Here is a 12,752-nt window from a genome sequence, read left to right on the forward strand (position 1 = left end):
CAGGGCTTCAAACAGGATTTTACATTCTTCTAAGTACATCATGCATGTATTCAACACTTTGTACCTGATTGGCATCACCATCAACATCTGCTAGGCTGCCTCTTCTACCAACAGGAAGTCTAGTTCACCAACGATGAGGAGGGTGACCCCATTAGAGTCACTTGGAATTTGTTAAAAATGAACTGTGAGCCTCACCCATAGACATTTTGGCTCAACATACCTGGGGTGGGGCTGGGAAGCTGTTTTTACTAAGTTCCCAAGATGATTTGATTTATAGTCAAGTGTATAACACAAGGCCTGGGATCAAACCAGTCAATCCTAAAGGAAATCAGTCCTGAATATTCATTGGAAGGACTGATGCTGAAGCTGAAGCTCCAATAGTTCAGCCACCTGATGTGAAGAGCCAATTCACTGGAAAAGACCCTGATGCTGGGAAAGATTGATGGAAGGAGGAGAAGTGGACGACAGAATGAGATGGTTGGATGGCATCATTGACTCGATGGACTGAGTTTGAGCAAGCTCCGGGAGGTGGTAGTCGAGAGGGAAGCCTGGCGTGCTGCAGTCCATGAGGTCGCAAAGTGTCAGACACAACTGAGCAGCTGAACTGAACTGGGTGACCTGAAGACCCCAAGGCTTCTTCCACCTCTTTATCTATTCCTTCTTGGAGGCAGAGATACAGACCATGAGTGTCCTGTCTTTCCTATTATCAATTAACAAAGCAAAAGTTCAGTTTATGTAGGTTTTTCATCTTTCATATCTGATACTTTTTAGCAGTTTTAGAATATTTCACTGTAAGTAACTTTCAACTTGACACAAATAATAAAAGAAATATTTTACTCTCATGTAATTGGAAAACTCAGACGTAGGTTTGGCTGCAGTTGAAGCTTGATCCAGAGGTTTAGTAATAAAACCAATGATGTGTTTTTTCTGCCCCACTGCTCTACCTTTAATGGTCATGGCTTCAACTGTTATGGTTCCTCAGTTGTGTCCAGAAGAGAAAAATTCTTATTTTGGTTTCACTCTGATTGGATTAGTTTGGGCCCATGCCCATTTCTGCCAGTGGCTGGCTGTGACCTTGGGATTGACCCACATGAATTTAATTAGCCTTGACCATGTAATTTTTGAACTCAGCTTCTGTAGAACTATATGGACCACCAAATAGGAATTGAGGTTATTTTATCGAAAGAAGAGGAAATAAATGATAGATGCCAGAAGCGAAAGTGAAGTGAAAGTGTTAGTTGCTCAGCTGTGTCCAACTCTTTGCAAGCCCATGGACTGTAGCCCCCTAGATTGTTCTGTCCATGGGATTCTCCAGGCAAAGAATACTGGAGTGGGTTGCCATTCCCTTCTCCAGGGGGTCTTCCCAAACCAAGGATTGAACCTGGGTCTACTCACATTGCAGGCAGATTCTTTACCATCCAAGTCAGCAGACAAAGTCTATTCATCGAACATTCAATGAATCTTTACCAAGGGTCTACTGTATAACAAGCATAGTTCTGGGTACATGAGATTCAACACTAAACAGAGTGTAAAAGACTCCTACCCTCTGAAGTGCATATTTTAGTAGACTAAAACTTGTCCTAAAATGGGAAAAGAAGAATGTCCATAAGTCTCACTGGATATTTGATAATACAAAATAGCACCCCTGGAAATATTTGGGAGTATTCTGCATATCTTAGAAGCTGGAGCACTGTGGTAAACTGGATAAATGTCTCAAAATATGTCCAGGCCCTAATCCCTGAAACCTAGAAATGTTATCTTGTATGGAAAAAGGACTTCACAGATGTTATTAAGGATTTATGATGGGGAGATTATCCTGCATTATTGGGGCTCAACATAATCTCAGTGGTCCTTGTAATGGGTTCAAGAGACATCATAATCAGAAGAGAATATGATGTGATGATGGAAGAGATGAAACGATTTGAACATCTCATGCTGCTGGCTTTGAAGGTAGAGAAAGAGAATATGAGTCAAGGAAAACAGGCAGCAACTAGAACCTGAAAAAGACAAGGAAACAAATCTCCCCTTAGAGTTTCCAGAAATAAACCAGTCCTGCCAAAACCTTGTCTGTAGCCCAGTGAACCTGATTTCAGACTTGTGATCTCAGAACTCCGAGAGGATACATGTACTGCTTTAAGCCACCAAGTTAGTGGTAATTTGTTACAATGAAAAGGAAATTAATACAAGCAGTGATTTTTGTCTTCCTTGTTTTTCAACTTTTTTTCTCATCCTTTATTCTAATTTAAACATATTTATTTACCCCCTGCTAAGCTACAAGCACCATTCAGGTGCTGGGGACAGAGCAGCCAACAAGACTGCTGCTATGCCTTTTTAATTTTTTTATGGGGCTTCTAGTCCTGTAGAAGAGAAAGACTTTAAATGGTGAATGAGTCAAAAAAAAGGACTAAAATATTTGAGGGTTAGCTAGAAAAGAAACACAAAAATAGTGCTTAGCTTACACTATAGTGCAATTCAAGTGTAAAGGATACAGGTTTTGGCAAAGAATATGAGATGGAATTAAGTATGAGAGGGAATTAAGTAGGCAGGGCTCAGTGAGCAAACAGTAGCCTCACAAGGGGAAGTGTTTGGGGAACAGAAACGGTCAGCCTATTGGGAAGGTGAGAGGATTCTGTCAGTACCCCAGAAATATCACCCCCCAAACCCACTTTATATGCTCACCTATATGTCACAAAACTAGCTTTTTACAAGCCATGTGACTTTGATCTGCCATTTTGGTTCCAGAGAAAGTTTTGTGCTCCTGCCTCAGAACCTTATTTTGCTTCATTGGTCACAAGTCATATAATAATAAGAATCACACAAGGAAAGTCATCCTGCACTCACATAGTGATATCAAGTCCAAGTACATGCATTATCCTTTATTTTCCATAACTCTCGGCAGGTTTGGTCAACCCAATCAATATCAAGGAAATAGCTACGGTTGTGCTAAGTGACACAGGAAAAGTAACTGGGATCTCACCTAGTACAGGGGCTCAGGGAAGCCTTCCTTGGGGATTTGACACTTCAGCTGGAATCTGAAGGATGTTTAGAGATAGACAAGCCAAGACTTGGAGAATGAGTGTTCCATTTGGAGGGGACCACTTGTGTGAAAGCCATGGGCCTTCTCTCTCTATTCAATAGTTCTATAAAATCAGGCCTTTGTAGATGCATTAGAAACTGTGAATAAGCAAAAAGAGGAAAATACCATAATCACCCATAATTGCACCACTTAAAATGTGACCTTCTACTTTTTATGCTTTTATGTATCCATTTAACTATTTATGAATTTGCATATACAAATTATTTAAAAATCTTTAAAAATCTTCAGTCAGCCTCCTTATTGCTGTACCCACACCTAGGTTTGCTCTTTTTGCTACTGGAGACCTCAGCACATGGTTCTCCATTTTCTGTCCACCCCAGACCCAGTGGTTATTCTGTGTGACACTCGCCTCCATGTGAAAACCCACCTAGCACAGACCTTACCACCTCATCAAGTGTGTATGAAGCTGCTAGATAAGACATGGAGACGCTACCTAAACCACTAGAAGGCAAGGAGCTCTGCCAAGTCCGCTCAGCCCTCTCCAGACCACCTCTCCAACCTGCTTTCTCAGCTGCTTCATCATGATTGTGGCAGCTTATTTCTACTTCTTATCAGAAATTTTAGAACAAAGAATTAGATTCAAGTTCCATATTACTAAGGCTGGTTATTTTTGCAAAGCACACATTGTGCATTGAACAGCACACTGCGAGGCATTATCATGAATTATTTAAATGAAGCTATCCCTGTCACAGCAAATGAGCAAAGCACATTTTGTTCATTGTCTCCTCACATGTTGTTATTTCTCTTCACGGATTTCTTACTTTGCGACATTAACTAAAATGCAATGAGCCACAGTGTCGTTACTACAAACCACCCTATTTCTCTGCTCCTCATGCACTGATTCTTTTTTTAATGTGACTGAAGCATTTTCTTTCCTTCATGCTTAAGATTCATTATACTTGAATGTTTCCTTTAACAGCGAAGACTAGGAACAAATATAAAACATGTGTAATTAAGGTTTACTTTAAAAAGCAACTCAGACTTGATTCTCCTTTACTTGACTGGGATAGAACAGTAGTTGCTAACGTGGCTGGGAACAAAGACTCCGAAGATACTGAGACCTGTCTTTGAAAAGGAAGCTGAAAACTCCTGTTTTGCATTTATTTTATTGATCTATTTTAGAATTCCAAATGAGAGCAAATTGTCTCTCAAGGGCCCGTGGAATGATTGTGAAGCCTACCTCAGACAGTGAGGAGTTAAGGTCATGAATCCACTGGGATTAACTGTGCTTGTTGTTGTCACAAGTCTCATTCAGTTTGAATGTTAATCACTGTCACTACTGAGAAGATCCCTATGAGACACTTCTGTCTGTGGATACTCTGTGCTGCCAGGAGGTACAGAACTCCATCTTTTGCCCTCCTGCTTACCCCCAATCCCCATCCTTTCCAGACTGCAGGTTCATTTTAAACCATTCTGTTCTATCTCCAGTTATGATAAAGCTGCATGGACAAGGATCAAGAAAAAGCAGTGACATAAAGTCAGGGGAGTAGAACACACAAAAATAATAGGCAATCATTAAACCTTGGAACTGAAGCAAATAGTTGCTTCTTAAAAAACAAAAACAAAACAACTTTTTACATAAATTTGACTTACAGAGAAAAGGTGCAAAGCTAATGCAAGTAGTTTCTTTAAACTTTTCACCTGGATTGCTTGTTAACATTTTACCATTTTTTCTTTATTATTCTGATTATTTGAGAGTGAGTTGTAGACGTAATGCCCCACTAACCCTAAGCAGTTCAGTATGTTTCCTAAAAATCAAGTGTACTCTGCTGAAAAATCACAGTACGTCCTTCAATGTCAGGAAATTATCATCAATTCAACACTAGTGTCCAATGCACAGATGCCATTCAGTTCTCCTGATTGGTCCAACAATGTCTTTTACAATCATCCTTTCCTTCTCAGTCCAAAATCCAACCAAGGCCATTGGTTGTATTTAGTTCTCAAGTCTATATATCCACCTTCAATATGGCAAAATTCATGTTTTTCCTTTCTTTTCTTACTTGACACTTGAAGAGCATAGAGCTGCTACTTTGTTGAATGACCTTCAGTTTGTGGTTGACTGATATTTCCTCAAGATTACTTTGAGGTCATACATTCTTGGCAGGAATAACACAGACTTGATGCTGTGTTCTTCTCAGTGGATCATACTGGGGGTATAGTATATCAGGTTATCCCACTGTTAATGATCTTGACTTTACCACTTGGTTAAGATGGTTAATTATAAAGTATTTTGTATTTATTAATAATTTAAAAGTATTTGAGTGATTAGTTTTAAATTAATTAAAAAGTATTTATGCAAGTATTTTTTTCTCATCAAAGTTTTACCCACTAGTCTTCAGCATATGTTGTTGATTCTAATCTGAAGTACTTATTACTGTGATAGCTGATTTTCTCATTTCTTAATTTCTTCTATATGTACGAAATGGTGTTCTATTGCAAGGTAGAACATTTCTTTCTCCCAGGACTTGATAGGAGGCTCCAGTTAAGCCATAAGTTTGTTATTTCATGGTCAAAACTGTCTCTGGGTCTAATGGATATTTAACAATCTGTTGGTGAGGGTAACTAAGGTCTTTTTTTTTGTCCCTCACTGGAGGTGCCATTTTCATTTTGCATTGAAACTTTCTGAGGCTTGGCCCGCTCTATGGACATTTAGGTCAGAGAAGACCCACTGAAGAATGAAATCTGCTCAGAGTCATCACTGTTCTTTCAGTGAGTTAATCTGTGTCCATTAGGACTCAGTAATAGGGCAGCAGCAGCCACTTAGTGAGAAAAAGTCTTGAAGTCCCAGTGGCGTTAGGTAAATGAGTTCTGGTAGGTTCTTATACCAAAGTTTTCAATTAGCTGTAAGATTAGTCACAAAATGTCAGTGATTCTGCAGAGTTTGGAGGAAATCAGGGAGTTTAATTTACTGATAACTGGATTGCTACCTGGAGGCTTGGAACTGTAGCAGATGTTTATTGCTAATATATAAAGAGAACAATCAGGTATTAAGTGTCTTTTTTTGTGTGTGTAATTGTTAGCTGCAGGACCAGCAGAACATCCTTCATGGACCATGAAATGCTTTTTGGCCTAAGAGGGCCTCTAAGATGATCACTTTAGTAGGGCCTTGGACTTTGTATTCCTTCAAGATCTATCTGTGCTTAGGTGGCATGCATGTAAGAAGTTTTCTTGAAGGGTATTGTATTTTAGACGTTTTCTTTGTGGATGTCATATTAAGAAGTTATTGTTGAATGTATTAACATATGATATAGTTTATGCTTAACTTTTCTTTTTTAGTGATAAACACTGAAATATTTATGGATGAAATTATATAATGTCTTGGATTTGCTTTAATATAATATGGGGATGATTGAGGAAGATGAATAGGATATGGCAGAAACCAGGTTGGGTACAGGATGAAATTATTTAAATTAATTACTGGAGTCATAATAGTGGTACAAATATTAATGTAAGATAAAGACATTTTCAAATAAAAGGAAACTGACAAAATTTGTTGTCAGAAGACCTTCAATAAAGAAATGCTAAAGGAAGTTCTCAGGCTAAGGAAATTGATACCAGATGGAAACTTGGATTTAAAAGCAGGAATGAAGAGCACAGGAAGTGATAAATGTGGGAGAAAATATAAAATTTTAAAGTTATTTTAAAGATATATGACTAAAGCAAAACAATGTATTGTGGGGTTTATAACATAAATAGATGCAGTAGAGATGACAACAAATGCACAAAGGATAGTGAGAATTGTATCGTTGCACTGGTCTTTAATTTTACATAAATATTAGCTCTATGTAGACTATGAAAAGTTAAAGATGCATATCATACTTCCTGGAAACAGCTTTAAAAAGTAGTGCCAAGATACCCTAAAAAACAAATAAAGGAATTAGAATGGAATACAAAAATGTTTATTAATTCAAATCAAGGCAAGAGAAGAGGAATAAAGTTTCATAAAACAGATGGGACAACCAAACAACAAATAACAAAATTGAGATTTCGGTTCAACTATCACCAATCAATCCTAAAGGAAATCATCTCTGAAAATTCATTGGAAGGACTGATGTGCAAGCTGAAGCTCCAATACTTTGGCCACCTGATGTGAAGAGCTGACTCATTGGAAAAGACCCTGATGTTGGGAAAGGTTGAAAGACAAAGGAGAAGGGGGGCGGCAGAGGATAAGATGATTAGATAGCATGACCAACTCAATGGACATGAATTTGAGCAAACTCCGGGAGATAGTGAAGGATAAGGAAGCCTGGTGTGCTGCAGTCCATGGGGTTTCAAAGAGTCAGACATGACTTAGCAACTGAACAACACAGCAACAATAACAATAATTCCCTAGAGAAGGAAATGACAACCCACTATAATATTCTTGCCTGGAAAATCCCATGGACAGAGGAACTTGGTGGGCTACACTCCATGGAGTCACAAAAGAGTTGGACATGACTTAGCAACAGAGCATATAACAATAATTAAATTAAATATAAGCAGACTAAACCATCAAATAAAGACAATGTTTGTCAAGTGAACAAAAAGATAATCTCACTGTATATTGACTACAAGGAACACTTTTAAATATGACCTTTTTTTTTTTTTTTTTTTTGCCATGTCATGTGGCATGTGGGATCTTAGTTCCCCAACCAGGGATCAAACTCGTACCCCTTGTAGTGGAAGCATGGAGCCCTAACCACTGGACCACCAGAGAATTCCCTACATTTTAAATATAAAGGCACTTATTGGTAAAGTATAAGAATGCTGCTGCTGCTGCTAAGTCACTTCAGTCATGTCCAACTCTGCGTGACCCCATAGACGACAGCCCACCAGGCTCCTCCGTCCCTGGGATTCTCCAGGCAAGAATACTGGAGTGGGTTGCCATTTCCTTCTCCAATGCATGCATGCAAGCTAATCTCTTCAGTCATGTCCGACTTTTTGCGACCCTATAGACAGCAGCCCACCAGGCTCCTCCATCCACAGGATTCTCTAGGCAAGAATACTGGAGTAGGTTGCCATTTCCTTCTCCAAGTATAATAGGAAAATATATATTATGCAAATAGTAAGCATATAAAAGTAGGATGGCAACATTAATATCAGACAAAATGGACTTCAAGACAAGGAATGTTACCAGAGCGATAAAGATGGGCATTTTATAGTGAGAAGAGTAACAATTCATCAAGAAGTCACAACAATTATAAATGTTTATGTACCAAATAACAGAGTTTGAAATTACACAAAACAAAAACTGACAGAATAGAACCAAAGAAAAGGAAATTAGTTTGAATATAGAAGACTTGAGCAATCTTCTCATTCTCCTAGAACTAACATTTATAGAAAACTAGACACAACAATTTCCAAATATATGTTTTTTATGAGCAAAGTAACATTTATCAAGATGCATTATTTCCTAGTCCACAAACTAAGACTCAAACATTTCAAAATTCTTGAAATTTTATTAAGTATATTCTTTAACAACAATGTAATAAATCTGGGGATTGATAAAAATAAGATATCTAGAAAATCCCCAAATATTTAGAGATTAACATCACTTATAAATAACCTATGGTCAAATAAAAATCACAAGAGAAATTAGAAAATATTTCAATGTTGAATGACAATGAAAATACGACATGGCTAAAGTGGACTGCAGTACAGCTTAGAGGGATAATATAATGTAAATATTTTTGTTAAAGAAAAAAACAATTAAAAATTAACAATCTAAATTTCCACCTTAAGAAAAGGGGGGAAAAATATAGCAAACTATACCCAAAGTAAGTAGAAGGAGAGAATTGATGAAGAATGGAAATCAGTATAATAGAGAACAAACAATAGAGAAAAACTATGAAAACAAAAACTGGTTTGTTATAAATAGTAACAAAATTGATGAACTCCTAGGAAGAGTAATCAAGGAAAACAGAGAGGAAATGTAAATTAGTAATATCAGGAATATAAAATTGGATGTTGCTATAGATTCTATAAACATCTAAAAAATATAAAATTATCAATAATTTTTTACTAATAAGTTAATTTAAAGTTTTATAGATTATATATACATGGTACATGAATTGAGACAGTTTACTGCTCTCTTTCCAATACATATACCTTTTATTATTTTCTTCCCTTATTGAACTAGCAAGTATCTCTATCCCATGTTAAAGTAGTGAGTGTAGACAATCTTGCTTTGTCAAGAGGAAGACATTTACTATTTCACAATGAAGTGTGATAGAGCTATAGGTTTTTATTCTAATTGCACTGGGAAATCACTGCAGACTTTTACTTGCATGAGTGATATTATCTAATTTATATATTTAAAAGGAGAAGGCAATGGCACCCCACTCCAGTACTCTTGCCTGGAAAATCCCATGGATGGAGGAGCCTGGTAGGCTGTAGTAACCACTTGGGCTACTGTGTGGAAAATGGGCTCCAGGAAGACTGGATTGGAAGCAGTGAGGTAATCAGGAGGTGGCTGCACTTGCCCAGGAGAGAGGTGGTGGTTCTCTGAACAGAGAAAAGGCAGTGGAGGTTGAGAGAAGTGGTTGTGTTGGGGCATATATTTTGGGGGATGTCTATTTGTAGAGCTGGCAGGACTTGTTGATTTATTGAATTTGGGTAAAGAAAAAACCCAGATTTACATTGTATACAACCATGTTTATTTCAGAATTTTTTTCCCCTGTGAATTTTAGATATTGATTTATATTGATAATATATAATTTTGTATTGATAATTCATTTTCCTCTTTAGAATGGACCATTGAATGTGGATACAGTATTCTTAAAAATCTAGCCATATGTTATTTAGGACTTAATTTTTTTAAAGGTAGAATATTAGAGAAAGAACAGTGACCAATATTTATACAGGATTTTTAATCAATTTAAAATTTTAGTGTTCTGAACTAAATTTCTGTATTTTTCTTTTTAGGGTTATCCAAGACTGGTTTTCAGAAAGGATGCAAGTGGCCAAAGTGGATTTCTCTACAGTGTTACCACGCTTCATTTCTCTATATATCTTTTCCTTTCTGAATCCAAAAGATTTGTGTGCAGCTGCACAAGTCAGCTGGCCCTGGAAATTTTTAACTGAACAGGTTTACCATTTGTCACTTCCTAGTAATAGGACTCAGATATAACTGTCATCTGTAATGAGGCAATGAGGGTAGCTCCTGTCCCTGAAAATAATAATTGAGGGTGTCTGAACCATAATTAATTTATCCTTAAGAGAAAAAATAGGGAATTTTTTTATGGGGAATTATATTTAATGGGGGAATTAAATACAGTAATTTATTTTATAAGTCAGGGGATATACACTATTCTAATAATTCATGTAATTCTGATAATCTTTAAATAGTCAATTTAGTTATTTAGAAAATAATTTATCTTGGTTAAGAAGTTCAATATTTTGTGAAAATTTATTTAAGATTTGGTTTTAAATGATATTGTTTTAGTCATGATAACCCACCTTAAATTTGCTCTACAACCACAACTTTAACTGCTCTTTCTTTGGCTAACCTCTGTTGAAGAATATAAAACTAGATCTTCTACATCTGCTGCCATTAATTCTGCCTCTGGGATGTTTATCTCTTTACTTTTAAAAGACTTAATGGAATGTAATAATCGGCATACTTTAAATACAAATCAATAATTTACTCCTTTAACTTGTACAAACTTTGCAGGACGGACTTACGTTGATATTCTGTTCTCACAGAATACCTGGCTCTCCATGGAGGGGCCACATGAAAAGCCAACTGTGAGCCCTGGATTTATAGCATTTGTGAATCCAGGTTTAGTGTTCCCATGGTATATACTGTTTCCTCTTTTTTTGCTTTCAACCTTTCTCTGTCCTTACATTTAAGGAACATTCTTATAAGCAGAATATGGTAGTGGTTTTCTTTTACCACTTGACAATCTTTAACTTTTACCTGGAATCATTTAGTCTGTTCATGTTTATGTAAATACTGATATATTTGGGCTTAAGTCCACCATTTTACTATTTTTATTTACTATTTTATATTTTGTTTTTCTGTCTTCCTTTAGGATTAACTTAAATATTTCTTAGATTTATTGTAAATTCTTTAGCAGTTCTTTCATGGCTACCATAGAGATTACAGCACTTATCCTAGGGTTTTTTACTACCTCTGAGGTAATGCAAGCATAGAACTCTTTAACTCCATTTGCTTCCCTGCTCAGTTTCTATGCTTTTGTTCTCAAACATTTAATTTTACACATAAACACATATAAAATACACAAATATACTTTAAAATATATATTATATGTAAATATATAATAATAAATATAAATATACCTTATAATATCTCTATTGTATATAAAATATATGCATACCTCATGAATATTTATAACTGTTTAATAGTCAATATTTATTTACAAGTAAACTTTTTCTGTTATACTTCATACCTTTCTGCATCTCTGATTTCCCTACGGGGTTCAATTTTTTCTGAATTCTCTTTAATATTTCTTTTAGTACAGCTTTCTACTGATAGATTCTCTTAGTTTTTGTCTGAAAATATCTTTATTTCACCTTCAAATTTGAAGGATATTTTCACTGGGAATTTGAACTCTAGGTTGGTAATTAATTGTTTATTAGAAATTTGAAAATGTTCCATTGTTCTCTGGCTTTCATATTTTCTTGAAAAGTAGGGGGTTTTATTGCTGGTCCTGAAAGGTAGTTTCTGTTTTCTCTAGCTTCTTTTAGGATCTTTTTCTCTGTCTTTGGTTTTCTGCAAGTAAGATCCCCTGGGGGAGGAAAGGACAACCCACTCCAGTATTCTTGCCTGGGAAATCCTATGGATAGAGGAGGCTGATGGGCCACAGTCCATGGGGTTGCAAAGAGTCAGACACGACTTAGTGACTGAGCAACATGTACAGAGGGGTGTGTGCGTGTGCATGTGTGTGTGTGAATTTATCCTGTTTTGTATTTGGCACTGATTTATAAATTGGGGATTTTATGTCTTTTATCAACTTTGCAAAGCTCTCAGATTCCGTCTGTTCATATATTGCTTTTGCTCCACTTTTTCTTTTTTTCTTCTGGGTTTCAATTTATTACATTGATTCACCATGTCCCATAAGGTTCATATTCTTCTATGTGTCTTTTCCATTGTTCTGGCTTTCAGTGTTTCAGTCTGGATTTTTCTTCTGGCTTAGCTTTCAGTGTACTAATTATCTTTTTCAGTTCAGTTCAGTCACTCAGTCCTGTCTGACTCTTTGCGACCCCATGAACCGCAGCACGCCAGGCCTCCCTGTCCATGGCCAACTCCCGGAGTTCACCCAAACCCATGTCCATCGAGTCAGTGATGCCATCCACCCATCTCATCCTCTGTCCTCCCCTTCTCCTCCTGCCCTCAATCTTTCCCAGCATCAGAGTCTTTTCAAATGAGTCAGTTCTTCGCATCAGGTGGCCAAAGTATTGGAGTTTCAGCTTCAACACCAGTCCTTCCAATGAACACCCAGGACTGATCTCCTTTTGGATGGACTGGTTGGATCTCCTTGCAGTCCAAGGGACTCTCAAGAGTCTTCTCCAACACCACAGTTCAAAATTATCTTTTTAGCTGGACTCTAATTTGCTTTTAAACTTGTCCCTTGAGTTCTAAATTTGTTGTTATATTTTTCAGTTTTAGAGTGTTGGTCTGATTACTTTGCCAAAATTTTCCTCCCAGCCATTT

The 12,752-nt window shown here is 36.8% G+C and overlaps 1 protein-coding gene across 6 annotated transcripts in view; it reads left to right on the forward strand.

The window, feature by feature from the left end:
• ECT2L (epithelial cell transforming 2 like) overlaps positions 1-12,752 on the forward strand; it is an 89,877-nt gene that overhangs the window by 36,264 nt on the left and 40,861 nt on the right. For all 6 annotated transcript variants that reach the window (XM_059889587.1, XM_059889586.1, XM_059889590.1 and 3 more), the window contains one exon: positions 10,001-10,163. In XM_059889587.1, the coding sequence (XP_059745570.1) occupies positions 10,001-10,163 (163 nt within the window). The remainder of the gene's footprint in view (positions 1-10,000; positions 10,164-12,752) is intronic.

Source organism: Bos taurus, chromosome 9, assembly GCF_002263795.3.
Source record: "Bos taurus isolate L1 Dominette 01449 registration number 42190680 breed Hereford chromosome 9, ARS-UCD2.0, whole genome shotgun sequence".
NCBI lineage: Eukaryota > Metazoa > Chordata > Mammalia > Artiodactyla > Bovidae > Bos > Bos taurus.